This window comes from Oryctolagus cuniculus, chromosome 3, assembly GCF_964237555.1.
Source record: "Oryctolagus cuniculus chromosome 3, mOryCun1.1, whole genome shotgun sequence".
Classification (NCBI taxonomy): Eukaryota; Metazoa; Chordata; class Mammalia; order Lagomorpha; family Leporidae; genus Oryctolagus; species Oryctolagus cuniculus.
In genome coordinates, this window is record NC_091434.1 from 183,971,479 (window position 1) to 183,992,990 (window position 21,512).

General features: G+C 47.4%; 1 protein-coding gene across 1 annotated transcript in view; it reads left to right on the forward strand.

The window, feature by feature from the left end:
• PARP12 (poly(ADP-ribose) polymerase family member 12) overlaps positions 1-21,512 on the forward strand; it is a 41,632-nt gene that overhangs the window by 9,636 nt on the left and 10,484 nt on the right. The window contains exons 4-7 of the mRNA XM_051835660.2: positions 926-1,027; positions 11,442-11,565; positions 15,182-15,377; positions 19,271-19,412. Of these exons, the coding sequence (XP_051691620.2) occupies positions 926-1,027; positions 11,442-11,565; positions 15,182-15,377; positions 19,271-19,412 (564 nt within the window). The remainder of the gene's footprint in view (positions 1-925; positions 1,028-11,441; positions 11,566-15,181; positions 15,378-19,270; positions 19,413-21,512) is intronic.

Genomic DNA, 21,512 nt, shown 5'->3' on the forward strand with positions numbered 1-21,512 from the left:
TGCTAGTTCACCCTCAAATGCCTGCCATGGCCAAAAGTGTGAAACGCATTCCAGCTCTCCCACATGGGTGGCAGGGACCCAGCTACTTGACCCATCACCTGCTGCCTCCCAGAGTCTGTAGTGACAAGTAGCTGGAATTGGGAGTGGAGCTGGGACCCAGGGACTCCAGTATGGGAGGTGGACAGGTTCTAAGAGCAGTTACTGCTGCCCTGGGCGAGAGTGATGTGACTTTCAGGGTCCCACAGGTGGGGTTTTGAGTTCCATCCCATGGTGTATCTGAGGGACTTAATTAAAAAAAGGATGGGGAGGAAGATGAATGGCAAAATAACAAGTGATTCTGAACGAAATTGCTATTGCTAATGAGTTTTATATGCTTGTTTAGGGATGAGTGAGTAGGGGTGAATGTAACAGGTAAAGACTCGTTGCAGTAGGACTAACGAAAGTAAACTGAAAGCACTTACAGGCCTTTTTAAATGAAGATCCTTAGAAAATTAAACTTTCATTTTGAGATGTAAGCTTTCCATTTATTGCCTTTTTCTTGTTTTTTTTTTTTTTTTTAACCAATTCTAAAAGTTCACTCACAAGTGTTTTTGACATAGAACTCTATCTAGTTTGTAAAAAGTAGCCCTCTGCTTACCCTCTCGTAGAAAACTGGGTGACAGACAGAGTGGATAAAGAAGCCTGTCCCTGGTGAGCGCCATGTAACCTTAGGTTTCTAGCCCCTCCCTGAAAAGGAGGGAGCCTGCCCCGTGTCTGGGGTACTTTCACCTGTAGCAGAACAAGGTTTTCTCAGCTAGCCTTCCCACTTTTGTCACATGCGGAGAGATGAATGGATCCTCTTTCCTCCTTAGTGCCTTGCACTACTGTAACCCCATATCAGAGGCTGTGCTGGAAGCTGACACGTCTTTGTGGTATCTCTTTGTAGAAAGAAGAGGCAGTTCAGGTCCTGTGTCCCCAAGCACTCCTAACCAGGAGGAGAGTGATCAGATCTGCTTGTATCATATCCGGAAAAGTTGTAGCTTTCAAGGTAAGTCGGCAGAGCCCCTTCATTCCACTTGCTTCTGGTTCCTGGAGCTCTACCCTGTTGGACACCTCCAGAGTGCACTGGGGCCTGGCTCTCTAATCTAACCAGTTCTGAAGTTACTCTGTGGGGGGAATTGAGGAAACTAGATGAGTTTTAGCCAGCATATCTGTTAGTTTAATGCTGCAATTGAATGTCAAGTGTTGACCTTCGGTCAGCTTACCATGAGGTCACAGGCCTACGTGAGACAGGGATGCTCAGTCTAGGGGATCAGAGGTGTCACTTCCAAAGGGTGAGAATAGACTTAGGGCCTTAGAAACTGGCAAAGACCTTACTGAGGAGGATATTTGTGTTGGCTCTTGGGGGTGAGGAATTGTGTAAATTGGAGGTTTATTCTGTGTTGTCCAGTGAACCCCACACTCCCTCTTTGATCAGAAGAAGCAGTCCTATTTATGTGTGTATCTGTGTTTTCATTCAGCCTTTGTTTTCTTCATAACTGCTGTCCTGGGCTTTGATAAAAGATTCTTGTAAAATTCAGTGACACCCCTTAAAAGAACCACTAAACTGCTTGTTTCATTTTTCAGTCTTTAAAAATTATCCAAGCAGTTCGTGACTACTTGGACTTTGTAAGAGAGTCCAAGAATACAGACTAAAGCATGAAGTCCTTCGTCCTTCCACAAAGTAAACACTTGCTCTGTGGTTGTGGTGTTTACTTTATGTGTTTGTAATATGGAAGAATGTCATAATGTATTCAACCTGCTTTTATTCGACACTATTTGGAGATGGTTTTGCCATGTCAATATATGTACATCAACCTGATTTTTATTTTTAAAGATTTATTTATTATTTGAAAGGCAGAGTGACAAAAAGATCGATCAATCTTCCATCCTCTGGGTCACTTCCTAAATGGCCACAATGACCAGAGCTGGGTCAGTCAGGAGCCAGGAGGTTCTCCTGGGTCCCCTACATAGGTGCAGGGGCCCGAGAATTTGGGCTGCCATCTACTGCTTTCCCAGGCTCATTAGCAGGGATCTGGATCATTAGTGGAGCAGCCGGCACTCAAACTGGTGCACATATGGGATGCTGGCACTGCGGGCCAGGGCTTTAATTAGCTGTGCCACAGCGCCGACCCCCACCAACCTCAATTTTAAAATAACTGTGCAGGGGCCGGCACTGTGATGCAGTAGGCTTCCGCCTGTGGCGCAGGCATCCCATATGGGCACCGGTTCAAGTCCCGGTTGCTCCACTTCCAATCCAGCTCTGTGCTATGGCCTAGGAAAACAGAAGATGGCCCAAGTCCTTGGGCCCCTGCGCCCACATGGGAGACCTGGAAGAAGCTCCTTGCTTCTGGCTTTGGATTGGCACAGCTCCAGCCATTGCAGCCAATTGGGGAGTGAGCCAGCAGATAGAAGATTGATCTCTCTCTCTCTCTCTCTTTTTCTCTGTTTGCCTTTCCTTCTCTCTGTGTAATGCTTTCAAATAAATAAATCTTTTAAAAAGAAGAACGACGACTGTGCAGTGTTTAATTATAGTTCTATTCCGTTGAGCATCTGAGTATGCCTGTATATTTCCATAGACTCCTGGAAATGGAATATTAGGTCACAGAATATACACCATATATAAGGAGTCTTCAGAAAGTTCATGGAAAATGCATATTGTGAAATTTTTGAAGATTTTATTTATTTGAAAGGCATAGAGAAGGGTCTTGAAAGTCAGAGTTACACAGAAGGAGAGGCAGAGAGAGAGAGAGAGGTCTTCCATCCGCTGGTTCACTCCTCAGTTGGCCGCAACGGCCAGAGCCGTGCCGATCCGATGCCAGGAGCCAGGAGTTTCTTACGGGTCTCCCATAAGATGGACTTGGGCCATCTTCTACTGCTTTCCCAGGCCATAGCAGAGAGCTGGATTGGAAGTGGAGCAGTTGGGACCTGAACCGGCACCCATATGGGATGCTGACATTGCAGGCAGTGGCTTTACCCACGTTACCACAGCGCCGGCCCTTCAAAGCATTTTCAAAATAAACACAGGTCGTTCGTTGACCCTCCTGAAGGTCAACAAGCAAAATGTCTTGAACATCCGAAAAAGAAAAAAACCTTTCGCCGTGATCCTGACTCTTGACCAGTCTGCTTTGGCTTTGCCTGGGCCACTTTCACTTTTGGTGACCATTGCCATGATTGTTCTCCAGGGGATCCTCCTGGTAAAGCTGTGCTTTGTCTCTTCTTCCAGTTCTTTGAAAAAAATGCTTCAGGATTTGGATCCCACTAAACATTCCCACTGAAAGCTCTTGTCGATAGCTCATCTGGGCACGACAGTTTGACCCTCTTGAGCATAAAGTGTGCTAACTTTAATTTTCAGTCGGAATTATGTAAACTGAGCCATTTGGGATGTCTGGTGTCAGCCCTCTTTAATCAGGGAGTGAAGAAGGTAAATTGTGTCTTCACAAATTGATGTGGATGGTCTGCTGCTGCAGGCTTCGTATTCAACATTGTCTTACCCTTCTTAACAGGAATTACTCATTTGTAAACTGCTGGTTTCTTTAGGGCATTGTCCCCAGAACTTTTTTTTTTTTTGACAGGCAGAGTGGACAGAGACAGAAAGGTCTTCCTTTTGCCATTGGTTCACCCTCCAATGGCCGCCGCGGCTGGTGCGCTGTGGCCAGCGCACCGTGCCTATCCAAAGGCAGGAGCCAGGTGCTTCTCCTGGTCTCCCATGGGGTGCAGGCCCAAGCACTTGGGCCATCCTCCACTGCACTCCCGGGCCACAGCAGAGAGCTGGCCTGGAAGAGGGGCAACCGGGACAGAATCCGGTGCCCCGACCGGGACTAGAACCCGGTGTGCCGGCGCCGCAAGGCAGAGGATTAGCCTAGTGAGCTGCGGCGCTGGCCTGTCCCCATAACTTTTAAAGATTTGTTTGAAAATCAGAGTTACGGGCCAGCGCCACGGCTCACTAGGCTAATCCTCCGCCTTGCGGCGCCGGCACACTGGGTTCTAGTCCCGGTCGGGGCACCGGATTCTGTCCCGGTTGCCCCTCTTCCAGGCCAGCTCTCTGCTGTGGCCCGGGAGTGCAGTGGAGGATGGCCCAAGTGCTTGGGCCTGCACCCCATGGGAGACCAGGAGAAGCACCTGGCTCCTGCCATCGGATCAGTGCGGTGCGCCGGCCGCAGCGCGCCGGCCATGGCGGCCATTGGAGGGTGAACCAACGGCAAAAGGAAGCCCTTTCTCTCTCTCTCTCTCACTGTCCACTCTGCCTGTCCAAAAAAAAAAAAAAAAAATCAGAGTTACACAGAGAGACAAGGAGAGGCGTGGGGTAGGGGGTGGGGGGGCCTTCCATCCGCTGGTTCACTTCCCAGTTGGCCACAGTGGCCGGAGCTGTGCTTATCTGAAGCCAGGAGCCAGGAGCTTCTTCCGGGTCTCCCATGTGGGTTCTGGGGCCCAAGGACTTGGGCTATCTTTTACTGCTGTCCCAGGTCATAACAAAGAGCTGGATTGGAAGTGGTGGAAGTGGAGCCGCTGGGTCTTGAACCGGTGCCCATATGGGATGCTGGCACTGCAGGCGGTGGCTTTATCCGCTGCGTCACAGTGACGGCCCCTAACCTTTTCATTAAGTATCAGTGATTCCACCGTTCTTCCACTCAATCTTCACCATCAATTTGAGGTTTGTTCTTACAGTTTTAGCAGAATTTATGTTGTTGTGATAGGGTCTCTTTTCAAATTGATGTTTCATCTTTCTCAGGGCCTCAAATTGTATATTGCTCAGACATGTTCTAAGAAGTGAATACAAGTTTATTAGTGCAAAAAAACTTAATCCATGCATGGGTTTTTCATAATATACATTTCCCATGAACTTTTGGAAAATCCTTATATATATTAAAGAATGTATGTGATTTCAGAAGATTTTAATTAGAAATGTACAAATAAAAAAAATCAGTCTCCCTCACACTGTTTTTCACAGCATCCAGGTTTATTTCAAGAATAAACTGTAATAACCCATTCCTTGAATATTCCCCCACAGAAAGACTTTATATGTCTGCTAGTGTATGTCTGGTTTCACTCTTAATGGAGGTACACTGGCACACTCTTTCCTACCCCGAGTTTATCACTTAACTAGATGTTTAACTGTTTAGAATTACTATATATTCTTGTGGTTCAAAATTTAAAACGTAGAAAAATGGTCTTTCCTCATATTTCTCCACCCACCCAGTTCCCTTCAACAATAAATATGTGCAAAGGCAGTCATCGCTCAGTACCTTCTGGGTGTTGATTCCAGGAAACCTGCAGATGCTATGATCTGCTGATGCTCAAGTCCCTTATGTAATTTGGCTTAGTGTCTTTGTGCATCCTCCCATGTACTTTGTTTATTTTTGGAAACTTCTTTTTTAAATTTATTCTTAATTTAAAAAAATATTTATTTATTTGAAAGAGTTAGGGACACAAAGAGGGATCTTCCATCTGCTGGTTCACTCCGCAGATGGACACAATGACTAGGGCTGGGCCAGGCCAAAGCCAGGAGCCGAGGGCTTCCTCTGGGTGTCCCACATGGGTGGCAGGGGCTCAAGCACTTGGGCCATCTGCTGCTGCTTTTCCCAGACTAATAGCAGGCAGCTGGATTGGAAGTGGAGTAACTGGGACATGAACCGTTGCCCACGTGGGATGCTGGAGTCTCAGGTTGTAACTTTACTTGCTGTGCCAGAAATCCGGCCATGTGAGTTGTCTTTTTTTAGATTTTTAAAAAACTAATAAAAACAGAACAGATTTCATGTATTTCACAGATAAAATAAAAGAATATGACACCTCCCTTCCCTCCCTCCTCTTTCCTTTTAATTTAATTTTTATGATAATGTTTTTTAAAGATTTATTTATTTTAATTTATTTGAAAGGCAGAGTTACAGGGATATGAGGGGACAGAGAGAGAGTGAGAGAGATCTTCCATCTACTGGTTCATTCCCGCCAAATGGCCTCAACAGCCAGGGTTGGGCCAGGCCGAAGCTGGGAGCTTAGAGCTTCTTCCAGGTATCCACATGGGTGCAGGGGTCCAGGCACTTGGGCCATCTTCTACTGCTTTCCCAGGCACATTAGCAGGGAGCCGGATTGGAAGGAGTAGCCAAGACTTGAACTGGCACCCATATGGGATGCCAGCATTGCAGGTGGAGACATCACCTGCTACGCAACAATGCTGGCTCCATGATAATATTTTTAAAATTTACTTTATAATCACTTAATCCTCATTTAATCCTCACTTAATCCTCCACTAAGATCAGAGTTCAAGAAAAAGTAGAAATTCCACAATTCCACAGGAGTGTAGTCAAGGACTATAAACAATCAAATCCTAAGATGTTATTTTCACTCATTTACATTAATTTTTTTGTACTGCTTGCACAAATCAGAGAAGACATATTTGTCTTTTTGGGTCTGGTTTATTTCACTAAGCATAATGACCTCCAGGTAAATCATCTTTTGCAAAAGGCAGAATTTCATTCTTTTTTATGGCTGAGCAATGTAGTATTGCATATATATATATATATATACACACACACACACACACACACACACACACACACACATACACACCACATTTTCTTTATCCAGTCATCTGGGCATCTGTGTTGACTGTGGATTGAGCTGCTATGAACATGGGGGTACAGGTAACTTTCATATGCTGATTTCATTTTCTTTGGATATATTCCCAAGAGTGGAATGGCTGAGTAATATGGTATACCGATCTATGTTTAGATTTCTGAGAAATATCCATACTGTCTTCCATAATGGTTGTACCAGTTTACATTCTCACCAACCATACTTTTTTAGGTGACTTTTTTCTCCACATCCTCACCAGCATTTGTTGTTTTTGATTTTTGGAAGATAGCCATTCTAACTGGGTGAGGTAAAACCTCATTGTGGTTTTTATTTGCATTTTCTTTGATACCTAGAAATCCTGAGCATTTTTTCATGTGTATCTTGGCCATTTGTATTTAATCCTTTGAAAAATGCCTGTTGATCTCCCTTGCCCATTTCTTAGCTGTGTGTGTGTGTGTGTGTGTGTGTGTGTTGAGTTCTTGAGCTCCTCACACATTTCAGATATTGATCTCTTATCAGATGCATACTGTGTGGAATGATTTCTGGGGTTTCTGTTCTGATCTGTTGGTCCATATGTCTGTTCTTGTGCCAGTACCAGGCTGTTTTGATTGTAACAACCTTGTAGTATGTCTTGAAATCTAGTATTGTTATGCCTCTTGGCTTTGTTTTTATTGTTTAAGACTGATTTAGCTATTTGGTATCTCTTGTGTTTCCACATGAATTTTAGATCTGAAAAGAATGTATGTTATTTTGATGGGATCACATTGAATTTGTAAATTGCTTTGGGTAGAATGGACATTTTGATAATTCTTCCAGTCTGTGAACATGGAAGATTTTTCCCTTTATTGTGTGTGCTGTCTTCTATTCCTTTCCTTAATGTTTTATAATTTTCATTGTAGAGCTCTTTTACATCCTAGATTAATTGGAGAATTTAGTCCATTTACATTCAAGATTATTATTGATAAGTAATGACCCAGTCCTGCCATTTTTCCATCAATATTCCTATTGTTTGTTTTGGATCTTCTTTGTACTTTTACTAGGAGCTTTTCTGCCTTCACATTGTTTCATCAGGTGAGTGTCTGTTTCTGTGTGTAGTACATCCTTAAGCGTCATTAGTAAGACTGAAATTCTTTCAATTTTTGTTTAAGTTCTTTATTTGTGTAGTATTCTGGGTTTACAGGTTTTTTCTCTTAGGGTTTGGACTGTATCTTTCCATTCTCTCCTTGAATGTAGGCTTTCTGTTGAGAAATCTGTCGGGTCTTTTTGGAGATCCTTTAAAGGTAATCAGGTATTTCTCTCCTGCACATTTTAGGAAGTTTTCTTTATGTTTTACTTTTTTTTTTTTTTTTTTTGACAGGCAGAGTGGACAGTGAGAGAGAGACAGAGAGAAAGGTCTTCCTTTGCCGTTGGTTCACCCTCCAATGGCCGCCGCGGCCAGCACACCGCGCTGATCCGATGGCAGGAGCCAGGAGCCAGGTGCTTCTCCTGGTCTCCCATGGGGTGCAGGGCCCAAGCACCTGGGCCATCCTCCACTGCACTCCCTGGCCACAGCAGAGGGCTGGCCTGGAAGAGGGGCAACCGGGACAGAATCCGGCGCCCCAACCGGGACTAGAACCCGGTGTGCCGGCGCCGCTAGGCGGAGGATTAGCCTAGTGAGCCGCGGCACCGGCCATGTTTTACTTTTTAAAGTTTGATTATAATGTGTCGTGGTAAAGATCTTGTCTGATCATACTTATTTGGGACTCTGTGAGCTTACTGTATTTGGATGTCAGTGTCTTTCTCCACATTGGGGAGACTTCTGTTATTATTTCACTGAATAAGTTTTCTAAGTCATTTTGTTTTCCATTTCTTCAGAAGTTCCCAGGACACACATATTTGGTCACTTGATAGTATCCCAGAGATCCTGAATGCTGTTATTGATTTTTCTATCTTTTTCCTTCCTTTTAAAATATCTATTTCAAATGATTTTTCTTCTAACTTGGATATTCTTTCTTCTGCCTCGCTGAGTCTGTTGCTAAGGCTTTCCACTGTATTTTTCATTTGACTTATTGAATCCTTCATTTTTAATATTTCAGTTTGATTTTTTTAATGTCCTCTATCTTCCTGAAGAATTTCTCATCCATGTCAGGTACTGATTGATTTCAGGTAACTACTTCTCTGTGCTTTTGCGTAATCTTACAATCATTCCTTTGAACTCTCTTCAGGCATTTGTCCGTCTCTTCTTCACGGTCTAATACCGATGCATAGTTGTGTTCCTTTCGGGAATCATGTCTTCCTTGCTCATGTTTCTTGCTTCTGTTTACTTTTACACACTGGAATCACTTGTTGGTATCTCCTGAAGGCCTTGTTCTTGGAAATGTGCCTCCGTGGCTTGTTGCAATGTCTGCAGTTTTACCGTGGGTATTCAGAGGTGTGTGCTGGGTGGGGCGGGGAGCTCCGGCCAGCGTTGTGGGTGGGGCAAGAGTCCACAGTGCCACTCAGGCTGGGCGTGGTGGATCTCCATTGACTGCCGTCAGTCGGGGGAGGGGATGATCACACTGGTGCGTTCACAGCCTCAGTCCTTCTCTGTGCCAAGGGGTGCCAACTGATCTCACAGTTCCTGTGTACCCCACCCGCTCAGGCACACAAACCCACTACAAGGTCCCTTCTCAGTCACATTAGGTGAGTGTCCATAGACCCAACCACACCTCACCCCTTCTCAGTTTCATGGCCTCTGCAGACCTCACAGTCACAGGGTGCAGGGCATTGTTCCCGGACTGAGCTGCCCAGCCCACAGGGGTCAGTTGCAACTCTGCCTCAGCAAGCTGAGTCTGGCACTTTGGTGGGGGAAGAGAGGGAATCAGCATGGCCTCCCTTCACGGAGCTAAATGGGTGCCCTGTCTCCCACCAGCTCTTTAAGCTGGACTCCCATTCACTGGGGACCGTGCAGTTCTCCCTCAGATGCAGCCCACTGGTGGTGCCTGGGCCGCTGCAGCCTCCATTGGCCTTGCCTGCCCCTGGCCACCGGGCACTCGGGAGGGGGCGAGCAGGGGAGCAGCCTGGGCTCCTTTCATGGCACTGGGTGCACGCCCCGCCCCCGCCGCCCCTCCAGGCCCCCCCCCCGCCGCCCCTCCAGGCCCCCGCTGCCCCGCCGCCCCTCCAGGCCCCGCCGCCCCTCCAGGCTGTACTCAGTCTGGAGACCTCAGAGCTCTCCCATAGACAGAATCACTGCAGCCCCTCTCCCCTTCTCTGGGGCATGGCGTCTCCCTACCTTGTGCAGGCCGTGGGAGTTGCTGGCAGTGTCCCGCTGGCTCCTGTGTGTGCACTGTCTGAAGCTCCCTGTAGCTTTCCCGCTGCCCCTGGGAATGCAGCCCTTCACTTGTTTCTTTGGTATCTTCCTGTGGTTAAAATCAGTGTCTCTTTTCCCTTTTCAGCCATCTTCCATTTCCCTCCTATGTACTTTCAGTCATCTCTAGATTAGATGTTTGTTTACTTGAGGGGCAGAGGGAGAGAAAGCAAGATCCTATCTATTGGTTTACTCACCAAATGTACGTGTTGACTGGGATAGCTAACCTGAGTCTGGGAGCCAGGTCTCCCTTGTGGGTGACAGGGACCCTGCTACTTGAGTTAGCACCTTCTGCCTTCCAGGGTAAGTACTGGCAGGAAGGTGGAGCCAGGACTTGAACCCAGGTGCTCAGATAGGAGATGTAGGCATCCATCTGGTATCTTTAGTGCTAGGCCAAACACACACCCTTTCGGTTGCTTTTGGTGCCTAACACAGTGTAAGTACTGTGTGAATAGTTGATACATGCAGAAATAATGAGGACAACAAAAGTCTGTAAATATTCAATACAGATATAATTTTTTTATCAAATATCTTGATCCAAGCATGGTTGAATCCTCAGGTGCTGAGTGCATAGATGTGGAGGGCTGACTGTGTACCCTATATTTCCACCCCTGTATTTGAGTCTTCCTGCGCTTTGTTCTCTTCCTACCTGATAGCCTGTATCTTAGCAGTAGCTTCTTGTTGGAGGGCAGTGAGCTCTCCGTGCCTGTCTTTCCTTTCTCCATGTGCTCCCCTGTGTGAATGTAGAAGAACCTCATGGAGGCTGCTGGAACGTGGAGAGGAGACTGTGCGTGTTTTTCTAGGTAGCAGGGCTGGCTTGAGCAGATGTGAAGCAGGCAGGCAGCAAGTGCTCAAAGTGACAACACGCAGGTGAGGACCTGGCTGCAAGGAGAATGGGGAAGGAGCGGGGGAACAGCCGGCTGGACACCGCAGATCTGGGCCGTGTGTAAGCGTCAGCGGGGGTAGAGCAGTGCACGTGAGGACCTGTAAGGAGGTGGGGATATTTTGAGGAGGGGTGAATCTCTGGGTACCTGGAAGAGATCCAAGCAGCTGGCATCACACTGCTGATGTACCTTTGGTGTAGGACATGTCAGGGTTGGGGTGAGGTTCTGGCACAGATGAATCTCTCTGAAGTTGTACACAGGCCACAGGTGTAGCAATATTGAGCAGTCAGAGTGCATCCAGTGGGGACGGGATCTTTAGCTTTCTCATGATCAGCTTATTTACTGTCATATAGTGAAATTCATAGATGGTGTAACCTACTGACATGTCTATTTTTAAGAATCAGTGTAAGAGCCTGTTAAAAAGGGAGCCATAAAAAGAAGATGCATAATATAAAAAATGTATATATTTCAATACCTACATGCTAAGTGTGACTGCACTAAAAAAATAATAAATTAGAACTACCTCCTGAATTTCCAGAATATTCTTGGGTTAGTTAGCAGTACACCCCCTTTGACAGTTATAGGGCTAAGCCATGCTATGTGCTACCGTGCTGTCTGTCTGCTTTCTATTTTTATTCCAGATAAGTGCTATAGAGTTCATTTCCATTTGCCATATCGATGGCAGTTCCTGGATGGAGGCAAATGGAGGGATTTGGATAAAATGGAGCTTATTGAAGAGGCGTACAGCAATCCCAGGAAAGACAGGTAGGAATAATGTCACTGTTTCTGCTTTGTCTCTGTTTTTTTTTTTTTTTTTTTTCTAAAAGATGTATTTATTTATTTGAAAGGTAGAGCCACAGAGAGGGAAAGGTAGGGGGAGGGGGGGAGGGGAAGAAGAGAGATTGATTGATATTGTCCATCCTCTGATTCACTCCCCAAATGGCCACAGCAGCCAGGGGTAGGCCAGGCCACAGCCAGGAGACTGGGTCTCCCATGTGGGTGCAGAGGCACTTGGGCAATCTTCCACTGCTTTCCCAGGTGCATTGGCAGGGAGCTGAATCGGAAGTGGAGCAGCCGAAAGTTGAACCAGTACGCATATGGGATGCTGGTGCTGCAGGCAGTGGCTTTACCTGCTAGGCCACAGCGCCAGCCCGTGACTGGGTCTTTGTGTGCACCGTGAGGAGTTTGGTTTAAACAGCATGTTTGCTTTGGATGTCTCTCCCCACACCTAAGCCTGGTCTAGAGCTGGAAGCTCTGGGCTGGAAATTGAAAGTTCGTGTTCACACAGGCATTTGGGGGGCGCTCTTCTCCCGCCTTCCTTTCATTTCAGGGAGGAGCTACAGGTAAAGAAGATGTACCAAGACAAAGTTCTCAACTACTTGCTCCTGGGATCAGTCCTGTACCTATTATATGCTCATTTATTAGTGCAGCGAAGCAAGAAATGATGATTTATAAGGTTTTAGCCTTTTCTGTAAACTTACACAGCTGAACTATTTATTGTTTAAACTCTTACTTTTTAATTTTTCTAAACGTGTTTCAGTATTTTCACTCAGTCATTTCAGAGTAAATAGGAATGTTCTGGGTAGCTTTATTTTCAGATACGAGGCTACTGCAAGAAGTTCCTAGAAAAGTGGGTTTAAGAAAATTTATTTGGATGAAAAACATTTTTAAAATCCATGTGTAGTTTTTTTATAATGTGCATTTTCCACAGACTTTTTGAAGACCTCATGTACTTAGCAGATCTTGAATTCAGCTTGTTAAAATACCTTGCCTAGAAAGGAATCAAAGCCTGGTCTTTAAGTATATAAAAATAAATTTTAATTTGGAGCACATTGCAAATTGATATTGGTAAATAAGTAACTGAGGCAAATTAATTCCCCTAGAATTGTTAAATAACTCACTTACTACCCCAGACTTTTTTTGAGGCAAAATATACATGATCGTGAACTGCAAAGCTGTAAGTATGCAGTTCAGTGAGTTTTCACAGATGCGTACCCTCTTCTAGCCAACCTGCTTTGTTTTATGTTTCCTAACTTCTGTTCCATTCTCTTTCTTTGGCATTCAGGGGAATTTTGCTGTTTCCACCCTGCCTCCCAGTTCACTAGTTCAGCCCCATCTAAGATTTAGTATGTCCCACCTAACGGATTTGTAAATTTTAATTATTATTTGCTTGTAAAAGTTCCGTCTTTTAGTCTCTTGATCTTTACTGGTGTTTTGGATCCTCGTTGCAGTGCCTGGAACACTAGTGTCGCAGCTTTTGGTGTTCTGTTTGTTGTTGCTGACTTTGCTCCTGGTATCTTGTTTCCACATGTGCTTTGCGAATTGATTTTCAGCTCATGGTTGATGGAACTTTTCTTTGTGGAAATACTTTTGAGTCCTGAGTTAAAGGTGAATTGCTCCGGAGAGGGCTTGTGTTCACTTCTCCGGGAGACCTTGGATCTTCCTTTCACACAGAAATTGTGAATCAGCCTGAACATTTTGTGAGGCTTGAGTGGTTTTTGAGCTTTTCTCCTCCATCAAGAGCTGACGTTGAATGCAGGCAAGTTTCCTGTGCAAGGCAGGTCTCTCACCGAGCCCCCTTCCTCTTTTCCAAGGACATGTATCTTTTAGGGTCCTAGTTTTAGGCAGAAGTTCTTGTTTGAGATCCAGCCTCCTCCTTTACTCAGATTGTAGCTACAGTTATTGATTATCTCCCCTTTGCTACTAGAAAAAAAGGCTCTGGTTGTTATGTGTTGATACTGCCCTTGGACAGCTGCAGGCTTCAGCCCTCACTTACCTCTGGTTGTACTCCTTGCCTTGGGTCTTCAGGCAGTAGTGCACAGAGGAAGGAAGCCTAGCCTGACCTGGTGGCTGTGTAGCTGAGCGCTTCCCTTAAATCCCAGCTCTGCCGTCTACCGAATGCTTGATCTTGGGTAGGTTTCTAACCTTCCTGGGCTTCTGTTTTCCCGCCTGTGAAGTGGAGATCGTAGTCTCAAACCTCTTAGAGTGGTGAAGACTTAATCTCTTAAAATAGTCATCTCTCAGGGTCTGCAGGCTGTTGGTTCCAGGACTCTGTGGACACCTCAATCTGCAGGTGACCAGTAGGTCCCTTAGATAAATGGTGTAGCATTTTCACATAACTTCCCCACACCCTCCTGTATGCGTTCTTTATTTGTGAAGTGTCCTGGGACAATCAGTTATTTTTCAAGACTTATTTATTTTATTTCAAAGGCAGAATTTCAGAGAGGCAGAGGCAGAAAGAGAGAGAGGTTGAGAGGTTGAGAGTTCTTCCTGCTGTGCAACAGCCAGAGCTCTGCTGATCGGAAGCCAGGTGCCTGGAGCTTCTTCCGGGTCTCCCGTGTGGGTGCAGGGCCCAAGGACTTGGGCCATCTTCAGTGCCACTGCTTTCCCAGGCCACAGCAGAGAGCTGGATTGGGAGTGGAGCGGCGCCCATATGGCATGCCGGCACTGTAGGCGGTGGCTTTATCCTCTACGCCACAGTGCCGGTCCCCTCCTGTATACTTCAAATCATCTCCAACCTAATACCAGGTAAATGCTGTATACATTATACCATATTGTTTAGGGAATAATGACAAGCAAAAAAGTTTACATATTCAGAGCAAATGCAGTTTGCCTTTTCCTGACATTTTCAGTCTGTGGGGGCCACATCTGCAGCTGTGGAGTCTGTGACTGGAGGGCAGACTAGGATCTGCTCACATCGTAAATACTCAGTGGATGTTAACTGCTGGGATTTTTGGCCTCTAAGGACTTCCTTTTCGTTCCAGCTCTGCATTACATTTTATTTACCTAGGATTTTTAAAATTTGTTTGTTTTCACTTATTTCAAGGGCAAAGAGAGAGAAATCTCCCATTCCTCTTTTCACTCCCCAAATGCTTGCAGCAGCCCGGGTGGGGCCGGTGCAAACCCAGGTGTCTGGAACTCAGTCTGGGCCTCTCATGCGGGTGGCACAAGCCTAACTGCTTGGGCCGTCGCTGCTGCCTCCCAGGATGCACGGTAGCAAGAAGCTGGAAATGGAAGTGGGGCCAGGACTTGAACCAGCTGCTCTGATACGGAAAGTGGGCCTCTCAAGGGGTGTCCTAATCCCATAGCTGTGGCAAATGCCAGCCCTCAGCAATGCGTGTTATAGAGGAATACTCCAGCCAGCCGTTTCTGTATTTCTTAGTGAAAGGAACTTTCATGATACCTATTTTACCCTGATTTTACTATTTTGTACAGCAAAACCGACCTGAAAAAGCACTCTTTACCCCTGAAAGCACTTTTTAAACACGTGTGTGTCACAGTTACTGTTCCCGTTGACCGGCCGTCTGTTCTCGCAGGTGGAGGCTGCAGGACCTGTGTGTATCTGGTGGAATTTTCAGTCTGCCTTTCTTTTCTTTCACAGCGTTCTGTGTACCACGCCGGTCAGCGGCTTTCGCTTTGAAACTCTGTATTTCGACTCCATGATGTTTGGTCCTGTGCGGGCTCGCCGGCTCTCCACAGCCTCCTCTGTCACCAGACCCCCACACTTCATCCTCACCACTGAGTGGGTGTGGTACTGGACTGATGAGTTTGGTTCTTGGCAGGAATATGGAAAACAAGTAAGTAGGATGGAAAGAGGGTGATTATTCACCCTGGTGATTTAGGGTGGGGGAGCCATTCCAAATGCAAGCACAAACAGCATCACCAAGACCATCTTTGGTACAGCTAAAGCCCCCAAGGTCCCGGGAAGATGCACTGGCTTTTGGGGGGATTATGGCAAAACCAGATAATTTGGGGTTCATTTGTATGAGCTTCCATCTTTGAACAATTAGATATCTGTTGGCTCGTGAGAACTGAATGACAAAAAGTTAAGAGATCAAGTTTCTTAACTGGTTTTGTTAAATGAGATAGAAAGATGCCTCCCACTTGTTGACCAGGTAACTCCAGAGTTCGTGACTGTGTGTGAAGATGTGTTTGTGTAGCTGTGGCATAAAGTCTAAGTCTTTTCGAAGTTCCTTTCTGCCATTTCTACAACTTTACAGAAGGTGACCACGTATAGGGAAACTGATTCATATCAGATATTGATTTGGAGTATAGGTCAGGTAGCTGCTGCTGCGAGTTACTTGAAGATGCTCATGGCTGACTCGTATTAAAGGGAGTCGCTGGTCACTTGTAGACGTACAAGTGTAGGGAGACCATGGTTTATGTAGGGACTCCCTCTGAAGTGAAAATGGAGATACGTGATCTGATAGATATGTGTACTCTCGGGGTTATTAAAGCTCTAGTTTCTTGTTCTTCACTCAAGGTAGAGTGTTTTTTTCCTCTGCCCACTCTGACGTCCCTCTTTGTCCCTGATGCATTCCTCAGGCCCACAGGGTGCATAGTAGGACTTGAGGTGTTTAAACAGTCCTTGGTCAGTTGAAGGAGAAGGTATTGCCTGTGTCTGCTGGTCAGTTGGAGACAGGCAGTCTCAGCAGTGGCCAGCTCCCTCGCACCCCAGCACCAGCTCTCCCCACCCTGCTCCACCCTGCCTCTCTTCCCCAGCGACTCCCTCAGTGTGCTGTGGCCTGAGTTGGTCAGGAACAGAGGGCAAGAGTCTGTCTTGACAGGGAGCTTACCTGGTTACAGGAGGAGGTACGGTGGCAGACACTGAGCATCCCTGGCCGCCCGGTGGGGTAACGTGGGGCGCTGGGGGCACCCCATGCAGAAGCTGTGTTTCCCTGGAATTTCAGAGTGAGTTGTCACACTCTGGGGGTTGGTGGACTTCCTCCTCCAGTAACCCCTCCTTTAGCTTCCCCTTTGCCATGCCCTCACTCCTTTGTGGAGGTGCACAGACTCATTTAGGAGTTTGAGAACCTGTGGGGATGAGCTACATGTGGAGGTCACTGATGAACCCACTTGCCGCTGGGCTCTGGCGACAAAGCCGTGGACGTGCCGAGTTCCAGCTGCACGGTCTCATTTGTGCCGTTAGCCAGTCAGCCTCGCAGGATGATCTCTGCATTCTTTTTCTCTCACATTTCTGCTGTAACCTCATACTTGGATTTCTTAGTTCTCTGCTAATTGCCACTTCAAGACAGCTTTCTCCCGATTCTCAGAAACACTAGATTCTTTGCTGTCTGAACTCAAGATGTGCCCAGGCATTCCATGTCAACAGTTACCTGGTGGTTCCCCGGGAAAACATGGGAACATGTTTCTTCCACATCTCATTAGTGCCTCAAGGTGCAAAACTTGGATCTCCCGCAACTTGACACACAATGTGGCTGCCATTGTTGGTCTCTCCTTCCAGGCCGCCCCCTGCCCCTCAACCTTGGAGAAAAAACTCTGGTTTTTTCCTTCTGCTTAAGCGCCTGTACCTTCCCCGCTCTCTGGCGACCCCGTCTTCGGGGATTTTGACCGAAGGCTGGGGTGCGGACGGGGTGGTGTGTCCAGCCGCTTGTGTCCTCCCCTTCTGTTCCTTTCCACTCCTTGCTTTGTTTCCTCAGACCAAAAAGAGAGGGATTTTTTTTCCCTTTTCTCCTTGTTGTGTGGAAGGACTTTGTATGCTGTATCCCTTTGCTTTCCCCACTCTTGTCTAGTGCGTTAGAAGGAAGGTGGAGTTCAGAAGCTGAAGCACAGCCCCCATATAAGACCATAAAGGAAGAGGCTGCTTCAAGAATCATACACCCTTTCGGCCCTTTCCAAATGGCCTCAGTGAGACCAGCTCATTTTGTACCTCCGACTCGGACATCTTTTTTCTCCCTAAAGCTTTTCTGAGTCCCACCTTGTCTCAGTCATTCTCGGTAACTCCTCAGCTTCTGCAGTGTGCCAGACAGGCCTGCATGGGGCCTTGAGTGTGGCATAGCAAAATGTCCACTCGCCTTTGCCGCCTCCCCTCTGCTGCTGGCCGAGTTGCCAGAGGCAGGTTGGATCTCGTTCCTTTTATTGTTCTGTGACACCTAGAACGTGTGACGCAGGAGTGGTTGTACAAGCGGGAGTAAGAAACTACAGGAACAGAGGAGTTAAGGATTCAGCAAGTTCTGTTTTAGTTGTTAGTGCGATGTCGAATATAATGATGCTAGTTAGCAAGTAGTGAGTGCTGTTTGTTGTAGCTGCTGTGCTGCGTGCTCTGCGTGCCTTGTAATTATGCTTCTGAGCTGTGAGGATGTGTAGCCCTGCTGTATGACAGGAGAGCATGGGCTAAGTACTGTTACTATCACCGTTGTACAGTTGCGGTAACAGGGTGATACTGGTTAAAATAACTTGCAGAGATTATGCAGTCACCAGGTTTGAGTATATTAGTCATTTTGTGTATATAAAAAATGCTCAAGGTGGGTACTTTATAAAGAAAAGAGATTTATTTCACAATTTTGGAGGCTTATAATCTAAGATTGGCAGCCCTATCTGCTTGGTTTCTGGTGAGGGCCTGTTGGTGGGGCCACAACATGGCAAGGTTATGGCTATGTACTGAGGGACCAAGTATGTGAGGTGGCCTCATTTAATAACATCCTACTCTTTTTTTTTTTTTTAAGATTTATTTATTGAAAGGCAGAGTTACAGAGGCAGAGAGAGAGAGAGAGAGATAGGGGTCTTTCATCTGCTGGTTCACTCCCCAAATGGCCACAGTCGTTGGAGCTGGGCTGATCTGAAGCCAGGAGCCAGGAATTTCTTCCTGGTGCAGGGGCCTAAGGACTTGGGCCGTCTTCTGCTGCTTTCCCAGGCCACAGCAGAGAGCTGGATGGGAAGTGGAGCAGCCGGGACTCGAACCGGCGCCCATATGGGATGCCAGGTCTGCAAGCAGCAGCTTCACTCGCTACACCACGGCGCCAGCCCCAACAATCTACTCTTGGGAGAAAAAATCTCCTCCACAGTTCACCTGTTAATCATTTCTGAGGGCACTGCTCCCAGGGCCTTAACTCCTGCTAGCCTTACCTCTCAGGGGTTCCTCTTCTACTCAGCATCACCACACTGGGGACCATGCCGCCAGCACATGAACCTTTTCAGGATGCCCTCCATGCAGACCCTAACAGGAGCCAGAATTCAAACTCAGTCAGCCCACCCAAAGTATTAAATAACCTGGCTAGTCATTATAGAGGGGAGGAAAGATTGAAATGGTAATTGAGAAAAATTAGACGAGCTCTCCAAGAGACCAGAAAAGACTCCCAGGGAGAGGACTGAACTGATTCCGGGACGAGAACCAGCAGCCTTGCGCAGGCTGGGCCGGGCGGTGCTGGAGAATGCGTGGCTGGTGTCTCGGTGATGTCAGCGGCTGTTCTCTCCCTGCCAGCAGCCTGGACGCCCTCCTTTTCAGCGCTTCCCTCCCTGGTCACCCTGCTAGGCAGGGCCCTTACTTTATTGTCTCCATTTGCCAGCGTGGCTGTCAGGAGGCCTGCTGCTTCTGCGTGTGTCTCCCTCCTCTGCCACAACCTGCTCCTCGGCCCCTCCTTCCTTCCCCATACCTGGACTGGCTGAAAAGTGGCGTGGAGACACCCCATCTTGGCTCATCACTGTGAAGTATCTGGCTTTCTCCTCACAGGGCACAGGGCACCCTGCCACCACCATCAGCAGCAGCGATGTGGAGAAGGCCTACCTGGCATTCTGTGCACCGGGCGCTGACGCCCAGACAGCCACGCTGAAGTTCCAAGCTGGAAAGCACAAATACGAGTTAGATTTCAAAGGTACCTCCCACCCCCCACCGCCCTCACCCAGCCATGCTGCGTTCTCCTGGAGGAGCTGCGTGCTCGTGTGGTGCTCTGGGCCGGTACAGGAAAGCAAAGGAAGGTGTGTGACCCAGAGGAGGCGCTAGAACTGTCTGCAGGTTGTGCTGGCGCTGCAGGATGCAGGAAAAGCCGTGTGGAGAGTGAGGCAAAGGGAACCCAAGGAGGGGCTGGGGCCACAGCACGGAGGGACTGGCAGGCTCAGTGGGTGTGCAGTGTCTGAGGGTTACACTTGGTCTCCTGTGCTGGTCTGAGTGACTCTCTGGTGCGGAACCTGTCACACCCAGGGTGGTGGTACTGCTGTCACCGCTTCTGTAGGCGCCTCTGGCATTGGTGAAGTGCCAGCCAGGTAAAACATGGGTTAGAACATGCTTTAGTGAAAAATTGTGCAGTTGGTTACTAAAACTGGGACTTGAAGAATTTGTGCCAATTTCCCTAAAGGACTTAAGTAAGCCCAGCATCCTGTGACAGGTTCCTCCAGTGGCCATTTGTCAGAACTTTTTTTTTTTAGTTTTTTCGTAGTTTCTCTTAAGCCTTTTCTACACAGATACATCTGTTCAATTCAGTTTTGCTTCTGATTCCCACTTGAAGTGTCCTCTAAGTGTGATGTACCGTTTGGCTGTTTTGTGACCCTTCCTTCCATGTGGAGGGCAGCAGTGGCTTTGGTACATTTTCCTAGAGCCAGTTGATTCTGCTTGTGGTTTTGTAGAACTGCATTTTTGTTCAGGTGGATTCAGTGCCCCTTGATAGGTTCTTCTGGAGAAGTCCCGTGGTTCTCTGGTTTGTGCTGCCTCTGCTGGAGAGAACTAGCTGAGAGGTACGCTGGCTACCACAGGTGCCAGACAGGGCAAAGGGAGCGCGAGAGGGAGCGGCACGGGGCTGCCCTGCAGGCCACCTGTCTCACTGCTGTTAATCACAGTGTGGAAAATTTCTTTTAAATATCTGGAAAATACTGAAACAAAAGTGCACCGGAGATGTCACATGCAGCCTCTGTCAGCTCATCCCCAGGGACGTAACAGGCTCTTGGGATGGGGAGGAACACACAAATCACTTTGATAGGTGTGTTGATTGTAGTCAGCCTTAAGTTTGTTTAAGTGGGCAGAGTCTTCCTGTTTTTTGTTTTTGACAGCTGCAAACGGAGTTTGAGGTGAATTGGCTTCTCCTTTCACAATGTCACTACTGGGTATAGTGGAAGCAGATCTCAGATCAAACTCTGCCACACATATTTATTTTCTATTTTTTAAACCCTTATTCATTTATTTGGAAGAGTTGCACAGAGAGAGAAGGAGAGGTAGAGAGAGGTCTTCCATCCACTGGTTCACTCCCCAGTTAGCTGCAATGGCCAATACTGTGCCGATCCAAAGCCAGGAGCTTCTTCCAGGTCTCCCACGTGGGTGCAGGGGCCCAAGGACTTGGGCCATCTTCTACTGCTTTCCCAGGCCATAGCAGAGAGCTGGATTGGAAGTGGAGCAGCCAGATCTTGAACCTGCACCCATAATAGATGCTGGCATTGCAGGCAGTGGCTTTACCCTCTATGCCACAGCGCCGGCCCCCACACATATTTATTATTTATTAGGAAGCCAGCACATTGTAAAAACACAAGGACTGGCCGGCGCCGCGGCTCACTAGGCTAATCCTCCACCTGTGGCGCTGGCATCCCGGGTTCTAGTCACGGTCAGGGCGCTGGATTCTCTCCCGGTTGCTCCTCTTCCAGTCCAGCTTTCTGCTGTGGCCCGGGAGTGCAGTGGAGGATGGCCCAAGTGCTTGGGCCCTGCACCGCATGGGAGACCAGGAGAAGCACCTGGCTCCTGGCTTTGGATCAGCGTGGAGCGCCAGCCGCAGCGCACCAGCCGCAGTGGCCATTGTGGGGTGAACCAACGGAAAAGGAAGACCTTCCTCTCTCTCTCTCTCTCTGTCCACTCTGCCTGTCAAAACAAACAACAACAACAACAACAACAAAAAAACACAACGACCAAATGAACTTCTGTGAGTTTTAGGAACACTTAGCTCTGTCCGTTCAGAGACTCATCACAAAAGGTTCACTCTAGGCAAGTGCTAAGA